This window comes from Arvicanthis niloticus, chromosome 2 (assembly GCF_011762505.2).
Source record: "Arvicanthis niloticus isolate mArvNil1 chromosome 2, mArvNil1.pat.X, whole genome shotgun sequence".
Taxonomy (NCBI): domain Eukaryota; kingdom Metazoa; phylum Chordata; class Mammalia; order Rodentia; family Muridae; genus Arvicanthis; species Arvicanthis niloticus.
This window is the reverse complement of record NC_047659.1, coordinates 8,232,484-8,247,492: the sequence shown is the minus strand read 5'-3', so window position 1 is coordinate 8,247,492 and position 15,009 is coordinate 8,232,484. Positions and strand designations below refer to the sequence as shown.

The 15,009-nt window shown below is 47.7% G+C and overlaps 1 protein-coding gene across 20 annotated transcripts in view; it reads left to right on the top strand.

Moving 5' to 3' along the window:
- The window catches only part of Fnbp1 (formin binding protein 1), a 113,179-nt gene that overhangs the window by 77,053 nt on the left and 21,117 nt on the right, over positions 1–15,009 (top strand). For 5 of the 20 annotated variants that reach the window (XM_076928459.1, XM_076928457.1, XM_076928458.1 and 2 more), the window contains 5 exons: positions 4,221–4,349; positions 7,471–7,617; positions 8,720–8,914; positions 9,810–9,992; positions 14,406–14,489. In XM_076928459.1, coding sequence (XP_076784574.1) covers positions 4,221–4,349; positions 7,471–7,617; positions 8,720–8,914; positions 9,810–9,992; positions 14,406–14,489 — 738 coding nt within the window. The remainder of the gene's footprint in view (positions 1–4,220; positions 4,350–7,470; positions 7,618–8,719; positions 8,915–9,809; positions 9,993–14,405; positions 14,490–15,009) is intronic. The other 15 variants (XM_034494091.2, XM_034494090.2, XM_034494089.2 and 12 more) reach the window with 4 other exon arrangements.

Here is a 15,009-nt window from a genome sequence, read left to right as displayed (position 1 = left end):
TAGTTTTAGGTTTTAGGGGTTTTTTTTGAGACAAGATCTCTCTGTGTAGCCCTGGCTGTCCTGGAACTCTCACTATAGACCAGGCTGGCCTTGAACTCACAGAGATCTTACTGCATCTGCCTTCCAGTGCCGGGGTTAAAGGTGTGTGCCACCTATGTCCTACTGACCGTAGCTGTTTTTACAGAAGTTTATTGAGAGGTGAGACACCACGATGCTTGACCTTAGATGCCAGGAGACACTGTGTCAGACTCCTTACCTTCAGCTGTCCCCCACCTCATCCCCACACCCCCACCCCTGTTTCCTGTGTGCTTCTTCACGGAGGTGCCTGTGCAGTTTGCCCTGAGATCCTGAATGGTTTTATCATCACTGCTGCATGGGACTTGCAGAAGGACACCCTGAAACTTTAGGTGTTAAAAACCTATAAAAGTGATTCCATGGCTGGGTTGAAACATTATGAGAGATTCAGGGGAGCCAAGGGACAGTGCCAGACAGCCCAGACAATGCTGGAGGACCATAGCCACAGCTCTTAGCAGTTAAATTGCCATGAGTAGATTTAGATCACCGCCCCCTGTGTATGTGTCTCTGTCTCTCTCTGTGTGTGTGTGTGTGTGTGTGTGTGTGTGTGCGCATACACATGACATCCACACATGCATATTGTCTAGGACCATTTCTCTGAAATAAACAGGCAACCACTTTATCTGATTGCAGTAATGTTGTGTCTGGAGTAGGATCCCCTCCCTTCCCCTGTCCTCCCCTCCCTTCCTCTCCCCCATGAGACTTTCCAAGGAAGATCTATGAATGAGGCAGAAAATATTTTAGAAGTTTTAGCATACATGGGAATCCCCCTTTAAAAATATTCGTGCTGGCGATAACAGAGGCGTAGAGGAGCTCAGGTCCGAGGCCTTGGCAGTGCAGGTGGAAGGCAGGCAGGGCACCATGATCAGATCACTGCTACCTGCCATGAGGGGAGGATTTTTGAAGGTAACTAGAGATGAATGTCACAGAGGCTTCAGTTAATGCACTTGGCGGGGGACCCTGTTGGTGGCGGAAGGCAGAGCGTATGGCCAGGATGTTGACAGGCCGCCACGCCAGCAAAGGTGAAGAATTCGGTGGCTAAAACACACCCAGGTTAGCAGAGCATATGGCCAGGATGAGTTGGCAGACTGCCAACAAGGGGGAGCATGTGGTAGCTGAAACATGCCTGGGTTAGCTGAGAAGACTCCATGCCTTACAGGACTGAAAAGCCCTGAGGAATAAGAAAACACTGGAAATACTAGATGACCTTTGTTCATGAATAGGGAAGAAAATGAAGGAAACCACCGGGACCATCTCCATGGCCTGCCCAGCAAGACTGGAATGTGTGGGGAAAGTGGGACTCTGGTAAAGATCACCAGGTCAGAAGCCAGTGAGAAACCTGGAGAATAAAAAGTCACCTGAGCGGGCTGGAGACATGTGCCTAGCTTGAGCCAGCCCATGGTTTGATTGACACCCAGAAACCCTCCCCCAAACTGACTCTAAAGAGTACTGGTTGTTCTTTCAGAGAACCGACGTTCAGGTCCCAGCACTCACATAGTGGGTCCCCATCGTCTATAACTCTAGGGGATCCAGTGCCTTCTTATGGCGTCCTTGGGCAACAGCACATACAATACACAGATATATGTACACACAAAACAGCCATATACATTTAAAACAAAACCAAACCCTCCCGAGGCTCCTGAGGTGGTTAGTGGGTAAGTCTATGTCCTAGTTAGGGTTTCATGGCTACGAAAAGGAACCATGACCAAGGCAATTCGTAGCCCTGGTTGTCCTGGAACTCACTCTGTAGACCAGGCTGGCCTCAAACTCAGAAATCTGCCTGCCTCTGCCTCCAAGTTCTGCGATTAAAGGTGTGCGCCACCACCGCCCCGCCAAGGCAGCTCTTACAAAAGAAAATATTTAATTGGGACTTGTGGGGTTGTAGTGTGTGTGGGTCCTGTTGTGTTGAATTATGGGTCCTGCGTCTGCCCCTCTAAGAGGCTAGGGTCGTGGCTCAGAGAGGCAGAGGTAAGTTGACTATGTTCGCTCCACGCCTGTGCAGGGCAGACATCAGACTGTGAGACGCTTCAGGACACTGTTCAGGGGTGGGGAACACAGACTGAGGTCCCGCAGGGGCCGTTGCTCTGGAATTGGGGGTGCCCAGGCCAAAAGGCCACCAGAGACCGTTTGGTTATCAGGCCCTTGGGCTCTCAGGGGCTGCTGAGAGCCTGCAAAGGGGTAGAGACGGGGGTTGGGGGGTGGGGGGGTGGGTGTAAGGGCTACATGGGCCTGCAGGGGGTAGGGGAGAAGCTCTGGCTGCATCCCTCAGGGATGAGACTCTTGGTCACAGCTTGGCTGGGTCATGGCTGGCTTGGCTTACTTGCTTTTGAGTTGGTGGCTTCTGAGGCTGGAAGCGTAGAGAGGTCATGGGCAGGAGATTAGGTAGCAGCTCAGTAGTGGGAAACCTTCTCCACAGTTCCCAACAGCAGGTCCCAAAAAAGAGACACAGTCCATGGTCTTAAAATGTTTATTGTCAAGGCGGAAAATGAATGAAACTATACCCCTTCAGGCCTGAGGTTTGGGAAGGAATGTTTAATTGGCTACACCCTCTGGCCTTTAGGTATCTCATTAATATGGAGATCTGTCTTGAGGCTCTGTGGCCTGTAGTCAGTCCCTCTACTTGCGGAGGGGCTGTAGGAGCCTTGTCCTAGTGACTGAAAGGTGGGGATCGATGGAGGTCTTAGGCCTCGGGTCAGGAGCCTGGAGTCTGGGAGCATGGCATGCATGCCGTCCCTTGCAGGGAAACCTGTGGGGTCTCCAACCTGCTGGGTCTCAGGCCGTCTCTAGCTGGTGCTCAACCAGAAACCATGCTGTCCTTTCACGGTCCTACAGGGACTGGCTTACAGTTCAGAGGTTTAGTCTGTTCTGATCATGGCGGGAAGCATGGCAGCATGCAGGCAGACATGGTGCTGGAGAAGGAGTGAGAATTCTACATCTTGATCCACAGGCATCAGAAAGAGACTGTAATTCCACACTGGGTGTAACTCAAGCATAGGAGACCTCAAAGCCTACTCCCACAGTGACACAATTACTCCAAGACTACACCTCCTAATACTGCCCTTCCCTGTGGGCCAAGCATTCAACACAGGAGTCTATGGGGGCCAAACCTGTTCCAGCCACCACAGAATATTTGCTATGAAGCCTGATGGATCCATATGGTGAAAGGAGAGAACCAACTACCACAAGTTCTCCGACCTCTACGTGTGTGCTATGCTGTGTGTGTCTGTGCACGTGTGCACAGACACACACACATACTCATAAACAAAATAAATAAATGTTAAAGGTCAGGGGAATGGTAGGGAAGACTCTGGTTTACAGGACCAGGATACATTATATACACGTATGAAGTTGTCAATGAATAATAAACATTATTAAAAATAATACATGTAAAAATATGAAAAACAAACAAACAAACAAAACCAACCTCACCCGAGTTGTGGCAGGCGGTGGGCAGATGGGGCAGGGAACTTTCGTCTTTGCAGTCACATCTGAGCGTGCCCTCTTTCAGTCATGAATCTTAGTCCTCTGTGGCATGGGTGCAGGCAAACAAGCCGGTCAAGCAAGCGAGATGCCCGAGATGCTGGTGTAGCACGCTAAAGCACTCACTTCTAAAAGGGAGTGTGCTTTTGACTCTGGAGTGATACCAGGGAGCCCAAGTCTTGTCTCAATAAATAAATAAACAGAAAATGTCAATTGGAGACAATGTTTCTTTTGTTTTTAAGCACCTGCTAAGCTGGACGTGTGGCTCAGTGGGGGACCACGGGTCAGCAAGCATGAGCCTCTGGGTTATTCAGCCAGTCCCCAGTACCACACAGAGGTGGTTTTTTGTTTGTTTGGTTCTTTCTCTCTTTCTTTCTTTCTTTCTTTCTTTCTTTTCTTTTCTTTTCTTTCCTTTCTTTTCTTTTTTTGAGGCATGGTCTCCCTATGTAGCCCTGGCTGTCCTGGAACTCTGTAGTCCAGGCTGACCTCGAACTCATAGAGATCCACCTGCCTCAGCCTCCGGAGTGCTGGGGTTAAAGGTGTGTACCACCACTGCTTAGCCTAAGAAGTAATTTTTCAGTGTAAAAAATATAAAAACTATATCAAGTGATTTAGACCCTGGTATGCCTCACTGGATAAACAGTACTTTCGTATTTTGCCCCAAGGCACGACAGCAAGCTCAGATCCGCCAGCAAATGGCAGAGGACAGCAAAGCGGACTACTCCTTAATCCTGCAGAGGTTCAACCAGGAGCAATGGGAGCACTACCATACCCACATCCCCAACATCTTCCAGGTAAGTGCTCCACAGTGCTCCAGGTTTGTGAAGACAGGATGTTCTGGTGTCACAGGGCCTCACTGTAGCCTGGAAGTCACTATGAATCTTGACTGGCAGTCATCCATCCTCAGCCTCCTGAATCCTGGGATCAGAAATATGCATAACCACATCTGGCTTCCCAAATGTCCACCGAGTCTGCGTGAGTGTGTGTGTGTGTGTGTGTGTGTGTGTGTGTATGTGTGTGTGTAAATCAGAGGTCAACTTGATGTGCATAACCACATCTGCTTCTGAAATGTCCACTGAATCTGTGATTCTCCTATTTCAGGTACCCTTGTATAGGACTTGCAGATGTGTCCACACACCCTGCCTTAAGGTTCTGGGTATTAATTAATCTCAGGTCCTCATACCTGCAAAGCAAGCATCTTATCCATGGAGCCATCTCCCCTTAACGTGTAGATCAAGCGATGGCCAGCAATAAGAATGAAGCATAATGCTAACCCGGGGTTCACTGGGTGCCTGTGTAGACATCCTGGTTTTCACTACACCCCCATTTCTGCAGGGGCTGAGATTTTACAACTGTGCCTTTTAGATGAGCGCTTACTCTTTAAAGCATACTCCGGCTACAAGAAACGCCTGCTTAGCTTTGGAGACAAAGCAGCATTCAGAGCTGTGGGATTTGAACAAACAAGTGTTGTTTCCCTTGAATTGTTCTCTTTTTCTTTTTAAAATCTCTGTGTGTGTGTGTGTATACATACAGAGTCTCATTAGGGACCCCTGGCTGTCTGGTCTGTGTACAGGCTGGTTTTGAACTCACAGAGATCCACCTGCCTCTGCCTCTGCCTCTGCCTCTGAGTACTGGGATAAAGTGTGCACACTACACTGAACCACCTTACTTTGTGGAAGCAGGCGTTCTCCTTGATCTGGAGCTTGCCCTTAGAGCTGGGCTGGCCAGCAGCCAGTGCTAAAGATTTTTCCCTCTCTGCCTCCACAGTCTTGGGCTCATTTGCACATCTAACCCTGGCATTTTTGCATGACTGTTGAGAGTTAAATTCAGGACCTTGTGGCAAGCACTTTACCAACTGAGCCTGGATCCTATTTATTTGTTTGTTTGTTTGTTTGTTTATGTGTTTGTTTTTCTAAGACAGGGTTTCTCTGTGTCCTGGAACTCACTCTGTAGACCAGGCTGGTTTTGAACTCAGAGATACACCTGCCTCTGCCTCCTGAGTGCTGGGATTAAATGTGTGTGTTGCCACTGCCTGGTATAAGAGACTGAGTGAAGCTCACTGTGGAGTACTGGTTTGTCACAGTCACAGCTAAGCCTTACCTTCCATTCCCAGCACAACAGTCAGTCAGTCAAGGCATACACACACACACACACACACACACACACACACACACGCACGCACGCGCGCACGCTCACACGATTTTTCTGTTTGAATACTTTTGCCTGTTTTTTATTTGTTTTTGAGACAGTGTCTTGCTATGTATTCCAGGCCAGGCTCAAACTAGTAATCCTCCTGCCTCAGCTTCCAGAACACAAGGATTGTACCACCACCATGCCATCTGGGGAATTTTTTAGGATCTGAGTTCCAAATGTAGAAAAGCCAAAGTAATTGATTGAAGTAATTCCCTGGTTGGATCTGATCAGGTTCTCAGTGTCCCCACTACGAACCTTTAGGTCAGTATTTCTCAACCTGTAAGTCGAGACCCCCCTTAGGGGTTGAACGACCTTTTCACAGAGCTCACCTAAGGCCATTGAAAAACACAGGTTTTTACATTATGATTCATAACAGTAGCAAAGTTACAGATATAAAGTAGCAACGGAATACTTTTGTGGTTGGAGGTGGCAGGTCACCACACCATGAGGAACTGTATTAAAGGGTCACAGCATGGGGGTGTGAGATCACTGCTCTATGCTAGGGTTCTGCTCAGGACTCTGGTTCTGTCTCAGCCTGGGTTGCATTGAGCCTGTTACCAAAATGTTTTTGTAAAAGATAGAAAGTGGAGGGGGTGTGTATTACCAAGTAAAAGCTAAAAACCAACAAACAACCACAAAGCCAATGCACCTCTAATGTAATCCCAGGACCTGGGAAGTAGAGGCAGAAGGATCGGAAGTCAAAGTTAGCCTGTGTCCGGACGACAAAATAATAATAGTAATAATACCATAATAAAGCCACTGTGATGGGTTGTGCTTCCTTTTGTTGGTGCCAGAAGGTCCTCCCACAAGGCCAGCTTCAGGAAGGAAGGGTTTATTGACTCACAGTTGGGGTTACGGAGCAGGATATCATGGTACAGAGTCACTGCAGCAGGAGGCACTGGTCACATTGCATCAGGAGTTGAGAAACAAGGAGTGACGGATGCTAGTGTTTGGCTCATTTTCTCCTTATTTTAAATTTTTTTCTATATTTGTATTTTGTATGTATGAGTGTTTTGTCCTCATGTATGTATTTTATGCACCACATGCATGCAGTGCCTGTGTTAGCCAGAAGAGGGCGCTGAGGCCCCTGGAACTATAGTTACAGATGGTTGTGAGCCCCCATGTAGGTGCTGGGAATCAAACCCAGGTCCTCTGGAAAAACATCCAGTGTTCTTAACCACTGAGTCATCTCTCCAGTCTCCTCTCCATATACATAAATTACATTTATCTATTCATTCATGTGTTTGTGGTTATATGTGGGGAGGATGCTTGTATCACACTGCACACAGTGGTCAGAAAACATACTCTTTTCTCCTTGCTAGATGGGTTCTGGGGTTTGAATTCGGGTTCTCAAGCTTAATGGCAAAAGCCAACACACCTGCTGAGACATCTTGTGGGCTGCCTTTTTTTTTCTAGGCTGAAACCCCAGCACAATGAATAGTGTGACACCTGCATTTAGCGTGGGTCATCCCACTTCAATTAAACTAATCAAGAAACTCCTTCATTGGCATGCCCAGAGGATATTTGGCGATTGTAGATCCTGCAAATTGAAATCAACCACATCAAGGGAGTCTTCCTACAATTTACAGTGCAGTTGTAAATGAAATGAAATGAAATAAACACAGCACAGCAGGCTTACAATAAACGCAGAGGAGCAGTAATCACCCAAAACAACTACCTGGGTTAGTGTAGACCGTTTTATACATGGTCTGATTTTTGCAGAAAATACAAGAGATGGAGGAGAGGAGAATTGTGCGCATTGCAGAGTCCATGAAGACTTACGCAGAGCTGGACCGGCAGGTGATACCCATCATCGGGAAATGCCTGGACGGCATAGTGAAGGCGGCCGAGTCTATCGACCAGAAAAACGTAAGCGTGGTGGTCACTGGGCTTCTCTTGGGGCTTCATCTCGCTCCTTGTCCCTCCAGCCACACTTCGTTCAGGGACCCTGGGACCTGGTGCTGTTGGGTGTGGTCTTTGTCCTTTTCCACCTAAAAGGCCTTTCCTGAAGCCCTCAGTGTTTGGGGTTTAGTTCCCCAGTCCTTCCATGCAAAACACACTTGCAGGGTTGTCACTGAATTGAAGAGAAGTGTTTTGCTGGCATAGGACTGATTTCTGGAAAGGGTCAAAGCTCTCTCAGGCAGCAGTGACCCAGCTGCCTGCAGAGGATGAGATGTTTTAACACTGGACACTGATGGCACCCTCTGTTGAATAGTCCCTGTCACTTTCAGGTGTTGTCAAAAGTCCTCTGGGAAAAAAATTGGTTTTTGTTTAAAATACCCACTCGGATCCCTGAGTTTCACTTTTTAATGATCTCTGAAAAGAGTTTTGTCAGTCTGGTGTGCTCAGCTGCCTTGGGATGTTTTAAATGGTGAATTTTTTGTAAGACAAAGTCTTAGGCAATAGGTGGCTCTCTTGTGGAGTTTTGACTGTAAGATATCTTGCCTCCCACTTCGTTAAGACATGTTGGCTGTAAGCATCCAGCAGGGGCCTCTGCCAAGTTTGTGAGGAAAAAATTATCAGTGCTCCAAAATAAACGGCGTCCTCCCCGCCACTGACATATCTTACAGTCGAGCTTTCTACCTGGGGTGCTCAAACCAATCTTACTGTGACTGGATTTTTTTTTTCTTCATTGTTATGTCATCAGTTCAAGGTCTCTCAGAAAAATTTAAAGGTTTATGTGAAACTCCCTCCAGTCTCCCTGTTTAAGGGTTTAGTGACACGCCATAATCCATGTGGACAAAGGAGCAATCCTTCAAAGGCAAAGCATCATGGGAGGTGGATCTAAGATCTGGAAAGTCTCTTTGGCTCTCACCTGGAGGCGAAACTTTATGAATCAATGTCTCTAGTAATGAACACAGTACTACAGAAAAGAAAATTCAGTCTCAGTGGGAGGATTTTCTTGGATCTGCCTTGGTATGTATCCTCGCCACTCTGGCGTTGACCTGCTTGTCTGTGGGTGTGATTGCAGGACTCCCAGCTGGTCGTAGAAGCCTATAAGTCAGGATTTGAGCCTCCTGGAGACATTGAATTCGAAGATTACACACAGCCGATGAAACGCACGGTGTCAGACAACAGCCTCTCCAGCTCCAAAGAAGGCAAGGCTGAGCTCAAGTTTGGCGGCAAGTCCAGAGGCAAGCTCTGGCCATTCATCAAGAAAAACAAGGTACTGGCCATTTGGACCCTGTGCGGGCTGAGAACTGCAATGTGTAGAGACTCAGAGTTTATCTTTTGGTTTTAATCAAACTAAGATCTGAACTTTCAGAAATCGAGAGAGGACAGTTAGCGTGCTGCGTTCATTTCACGATTCAGATGGTCTCTCTCTGGTGTTGGAGTCTTTGCCATGGCCTCTGTCTTATTGCAGATGCGTTGTCCCAGGACTGGGTCACCCACACTAACATCACTGACCTCACAGCCCTCTCACCCACCCCCATCCTCCCAGACTGCTGGACACCTCTGCTGGGAGCAAGGGGACGGAGTCCCATCTAACCAAGCTTGTTGGTCTGGCCTTGGTTTCAACACATTAACCTCTGTCTCTGTGAACATTTGTTCATTTTCTTTTTCTAGCGTGGTTTATAGGTGCATGGCGGCTAACCCAGTGGCCTAAACCGAATGGAAGTGGCCTTACTGCATTAACCTTAGGTCAGACTGATTGTCTGAGTTTCCCAGGACAGAACTGTCCCCCTGCTTTTCCGAAACCTCGGTGATTTAGACCCTCTTTTCCCCATCAAGCTGAGTTAGTAGTTTAGGTGTGGAAATGTTTACTCCTCTGGCTTAAACTGGTTTTAGAATGACTAACGAGAGCCTTAGCTGCATGTGGCCATCTGCATGAGCTTTGGGTCATAATCTTCTGCTGTCCTGTCGCGTACTCACGGCCCCTTCTCCTTCCCGTCCCCTCTTCGTGGACCGCATCCTCCATGATTTCTTTTGTACCGTGGCATCAATATTAATGGTTTGTGTTTTACTTGCTTGGATCTTGAATATGATTTGATGCTTATTTCTGTTTTGTGTCTTCTTGTTTCTGATTTTTTTTCTGTCGACATTCCACCCCTCACATGTAGCTTGTGTCCCTTTTAACATCCCCCCATCAGCCTCCCCCTCCTCCCCCTGCCTCTGCCTCACCCTCTGCTGTTCCCAACGGCCCCCAGTCTCCCAAGCAGCAAAAGGAACCCCTCTCCCACCGCTTCAACGAGTTCATGACCTCCAAACCCAAAATCCACTGCTTCCGGAGCCTAAAGCGTGGGGTAAGTTCCGCTCTGGAATCCTGCGTCTCTTGCACACCGTGTTGCGTGTCTCATTCTGCATATTTTACTTGTGAATGGACCCAGTGTGTTTTCCTATAACATTTAGAGGGATAGAGAGCTCGAGCCCAGGCTCCCAGAGAACAAAAGAATGGCAGAAAGAGAGGAAGGCACAGAGCCTGCAGAGGGGTGAGGTGGAGAGAGCCAGCAGGCCTGAGGTCTTTGACTCTCTAGTCCATGCTGGAAGCACCCTACACTTCCCCTTCAGAGGTTAGAAGTCATCCATTTTCCCCTTTGGTCTCACCAACTCTGACTTGGTCTCTCAAACAATGTAAAGATGAGGAAGTAGAAGCGAATGGACAGTCAGAGAATCTGTGCTGACTAATTACAGACAGGGATGCAGCACAGACTCGGCTGTCCAAATGACGATGCTGGCGAGGAGGAAGGAAGCTGACTGGCACACTGGTTCCCTTGTGAAGTTCAGGGGTAACAATAGAATACCTCTCAAACCTGCATCTCTCTGCAAAGGGAGAAGGCACAGCAGCCACAGGATTCACCGAGGGCTTCCTCCTCCATCCGGTCCCCCCTTCCTTGGCGGTGAAGCCAGTGAGCTAATAGAAGCCATGGAGCCAGGACAGAAGAGTCAGCTCACATGGTCTGGTGCTCTGTGGCACCCAAGTTCAGGGAACAGTCTTAGAATGTGGTTGCTGTTAAGACCCAAGGTTGAAATTAGGTGTGACATTGCACAATCTGTCCTCCCAGCCTTCGGAGAATTACAAGTTCAGAGACATCCTTGGCTACAGAATAAGTTAGGAGCCATCCTGGGCTATATGAGATTCTGTTTCAGAACAAACAAGCAAACAGAAAGCCCTCCAGTTTGTAACCATACATGAACCACTTTAGGAATTGGGCAGTCATCCAGCATAGATACCAACTTAGCTTAATAGGAAAAGGCTGGAATAAAGTAATTTTTGACCGCCCAAGTAGAACTAAGTAAGCCTCCTCTAGTTGTATTTATAATAACTGTCTGGACTGAGTGTGGTGGCTCATACCTGCAATCCTAGCATTCGGGAGGCTGAGGCAGGAAAATGTTAAGTTTAAGACTAGCTTGGGTTACACATCTTTCCAGGCTAGCCTAGGATGTAAAGCGAGACCCTGCCACAAACAAACAGACAAGAAAAATCTGTAGCTAATGGTCAGTGCCTCACCCACCTCCAGTCATGGAACTCACTCTGTAGCCCAGGCTGGCCTAGAGCCTCCCTGGAGTGCTGAGATTAAAGTCATATGCCACCATGGCCAGCTGGAGACACTTCACTGTCATCCCTGGGAGTTCAGTTATCCCTAAAGCCAGAGGTGGGTACCAGACCTTGGGCTGTTACGAGGCATCCTTGCAAGTGGGACGTTCCCAAGTTTTGTGTTTTCTACCCCACCGTCCTCTGGTGTGGGAAAGATTTCAAACCATGGCTAATTAGGTGAGCGTCTGCCTCAGATCCGTCCGCTGGTGGATTTCTTTATCTGTAGAATCCTTGTACTGAGAGAATCTTCATCTCTGACGTCGGTACTCCAGAGGCTGAGGCAGGAGCAGTGCAGCGCATTTAAGGCCAGCCTGGGCTTCATAATGAGATCCTATTTCCAAAGGAAGGAAGGAAGGAAGGAAGGGAGGGAGGGAGGGAGGGAGGGAGGGAGGGAAGGAGGGAGCCTGGAGTGCACCTTGGCTGGCAGAGGACTTACCTAGCATCATCCCCAGCCCGGCACAAAGCATTCACTGGTGCAAGCCTGTGACGATCAGAAGGTCAGAGGTCCTCATTGGGTGCGCAGTGAGTCTAAGGCCAGCCTGGGCTAAGTGAGATTCTGTCTCAAAAATAAAAGAATAGGCCGTGGAAACGGCTCAATAGGTAAAAGTGCTTGAGCAAAGCCTGACCTCCTGAGTCCAATTCCTAGGGCATACAGTGAAAGGAGAGAGCCAGCTCTCCAGAGCTGCCCACTGCCCTCCACATGCAATCAACCAACCAATAAGAGTAGATGAAAGGATGAGTAGTGTTCAAAACAATCCAGGCTGAAGGAAGGAAGGGTACACTTGAGAGAACTGTTTGGCTTTTAAGGCTACTTAGTAGGTCAAGTTAGAAATCAGGAATTTGGGGCTGGTGAGGTGGTTCAGGGAAACAGGCTCTTGTGACCAAGCCCAACAATGTAAGTTCCGTCTCTGGGACCTACAGGGTGGAAGGAGAGAACCAACTCTTGCAAGCTGTCCTCCAACCTTCACATGCACACCTTAGCGTGGGCATACCCACCCCCCCACACACACACTGAATAAATAAATATAATCATTTTTAATTAAATCGGAAATTTAATTTCCTGAAGCTGTCAGGACAGCCACTGTCAGCAGGCAGAGTAGCTTCAGAAGTGGGCAATGGATCATGCTGACCTCTGTTGTTGAGACTGGCTGAGCACCTGGCAGCTTCCTGTCTCAATTATGCTGGCCTTTAGAACCTCACTCTTCATCAGAGAAATTTCCATGGATGTAACTAGTGTGAGGCAGGCTCGGTCCATTACGTCACATTGCACGTGATCACCCGTGTTTATAAACATCTGCATCTGTCTGTCAGACGGGATGAGTGTCTTCAGTTACCATCCGTTTGCATGTGTGGTCCATGACAGCACAACCCACAGTCTCCTGGTCATCATTGGTTTCTGCATCTGTGTTCTGGTGTCCCCAGAGTGTATTGGCAAAGGCCAAAGAATGTCTGTGTTCAATTAGTACAAGAAAAAATGGTTTAAAAAAGTTTTTGATTTCAGCAAATTTCTTTGATGGAAACTTTCCTAAAAGGTAAGTGCTTTCTCCAATGACAGACAAGCTAGTTCTGCTGTCAGTTGGGAGGAGCGGTTGGGTCAGATCTGATGCTTTTTCTTGCAAGGAATGGTGGGGGAAAGGAAACTGGGGGAGGGCGTAAGGGAGGGAGGAAGGAAGAGGGGAATAGCAGGCCTTTGAAATGAAAACATCGTAAACCCAACAACATCTGGGGAACTAGACTGGGTTGTTTGTTGAGCCGCTTCAGTGCGGGAAGTGTAGGTGCGGTCGGCCACCGACAGGGGGCACACTCTCCCATTTCGCTTTCTCCTGCACCTGAGCTTGAGACTCTTGAGCAAATGAGATCCAGGGAAGATTCTCTGAGAATAACCGACTGTGGCTGTGTGTCTGTTTCGTTCTATTCAGATTTTTTCATTTTATGTTTTATCTGTGTGAGTGTTCCCTGCGGCCATGTCTACACCACGAATGTGTCTACTGTCCTCTGAGTAAGGAAGAATGCATTGGATCCCCTGGGTCTGGAGTTACCAATGGTTGTTTGTGAGTCACCACATGGGTGCTGGGAATCGAACCCATATACTCTGCAACAGCAGCTTGTGCTCCTAACCACTGAGCCATCTCTCCAGTACCCTGTGGTGTGTCTTAATTTATCATATTTCACAGCCTTCAGATTTGAATTCTAAGTATCTGGTTTAATGACCAGAGTGTGGAAATTGTATGCAAACATTTCCTTTTCTTTTCTTTCTTTCTTTCTTTTTTCTTCTTTTTTTTTTTTTTTTTCTGAGACAGGGTCTCACTGTGTGGCCCTGGCTGTCCATGAACTCATGATATAGACCAGTCTAGACTTGAACTCACAGAGATCTGCCCTCCCATGCCTCCTGAGTGCTGGGGCCACAGGTTTGCACCATCACCATCTGGCTCAGTGTGCAAACATTTCTTAGGATAGCTTAGTTTACTCTTAAGTACTTAAACAAGATTAAATAGTTTTGTGATATTTACGGAAGGTTTACACTGCCAGACCTTCACTGTGCCATCTTTACACAAGTCAAATAAAGATTAGAGAGTGTGCCCTTAGCACTCTGTGTAAAAGCACACGCCTGTGATCCCACACTGGGGGAGGTGAGACCTGGAGGACTAGGAGGTCAAGGCCATCTTCTCCTACACAGGGAGTTTGAGGCCAGTGTGATGTGACTGACAGGAAAGCCAAAGGGGTGTGGGAGAGAGAGACTGATGCATGGATACATAGATGGATAGAAAGCCAAAGGGGTGTGGGAGAGAGAGACTGATGCATGGATACATAGATGGATGGTCGGATGGATGGACGGACGGATGGATAGAACATGTCCTGAATTAGACTCTACAAAGGATAATCCCATTGTCCTAAATGAGGATTTCCTTTTGAGCCTGTGCAAAGCAATTGTCTAGCTAAAACTAGATGACTTCCCTCTTAGTTTAGAGTTAATCTTGGGAAAAACCACCAAAGCAAAGCCAGGCATTTTGGATGCGCACTGTTGCGTGTCACGTTGTGAATGTGTGGTTTTCCTTTGTTTTTTTTTTTTTTTTTTTTTTTTTTTTTTATCTTATCCTGTTCTCTTGCTGATGGTCGGCAGGCTCAGTCTCTGTGCTACCACAGAGAGCTCCTGAAGAGGACTCTAGGGAAGCCCACGCACGCCTTGGAGGCTAGGGACTATGTTGTAAGTCCGCCTGTGGTGCAGATCTGTCACAGCCAAAGCACTAACCCCTTGGACAGCGCCAAGACTGGGGACACAGGTGCACCTGTAATACTTCTACCCCACCAAACAAAATTCTATGGACAAGGAGAGGGTCTTACTGTGCAAATTCAACAGCTATTTTAGCTCCCAAATGTGTATGGAAAGATCCAAGCCTTCTAATGGGCATCCAACACCCCAGTGACACCCACTGAGCGAGCTCACTGTCCACTTTTTCTCTTAGTTCTGGTAAAATCTTTAAAGAGCCAACAACTACCACCTGAAAGATCCGTGGTATCTCCCTGGATATGAGTTTATGGCAGAAATTTACCCACAAAATATAGCTATTGAGTGTAGCCAACAGACAGTGACAGTTTAGGGCATGGTGATATGACCATATCTGTGTTTATAGCTAATGGGTCACTGGGGAGTCTTGCCACAAGCCTAGAGAGTAAAAACTCAAAGAAGCATGGGCAGAGACGGTTCCAGGAGAGTTTGTCAACTC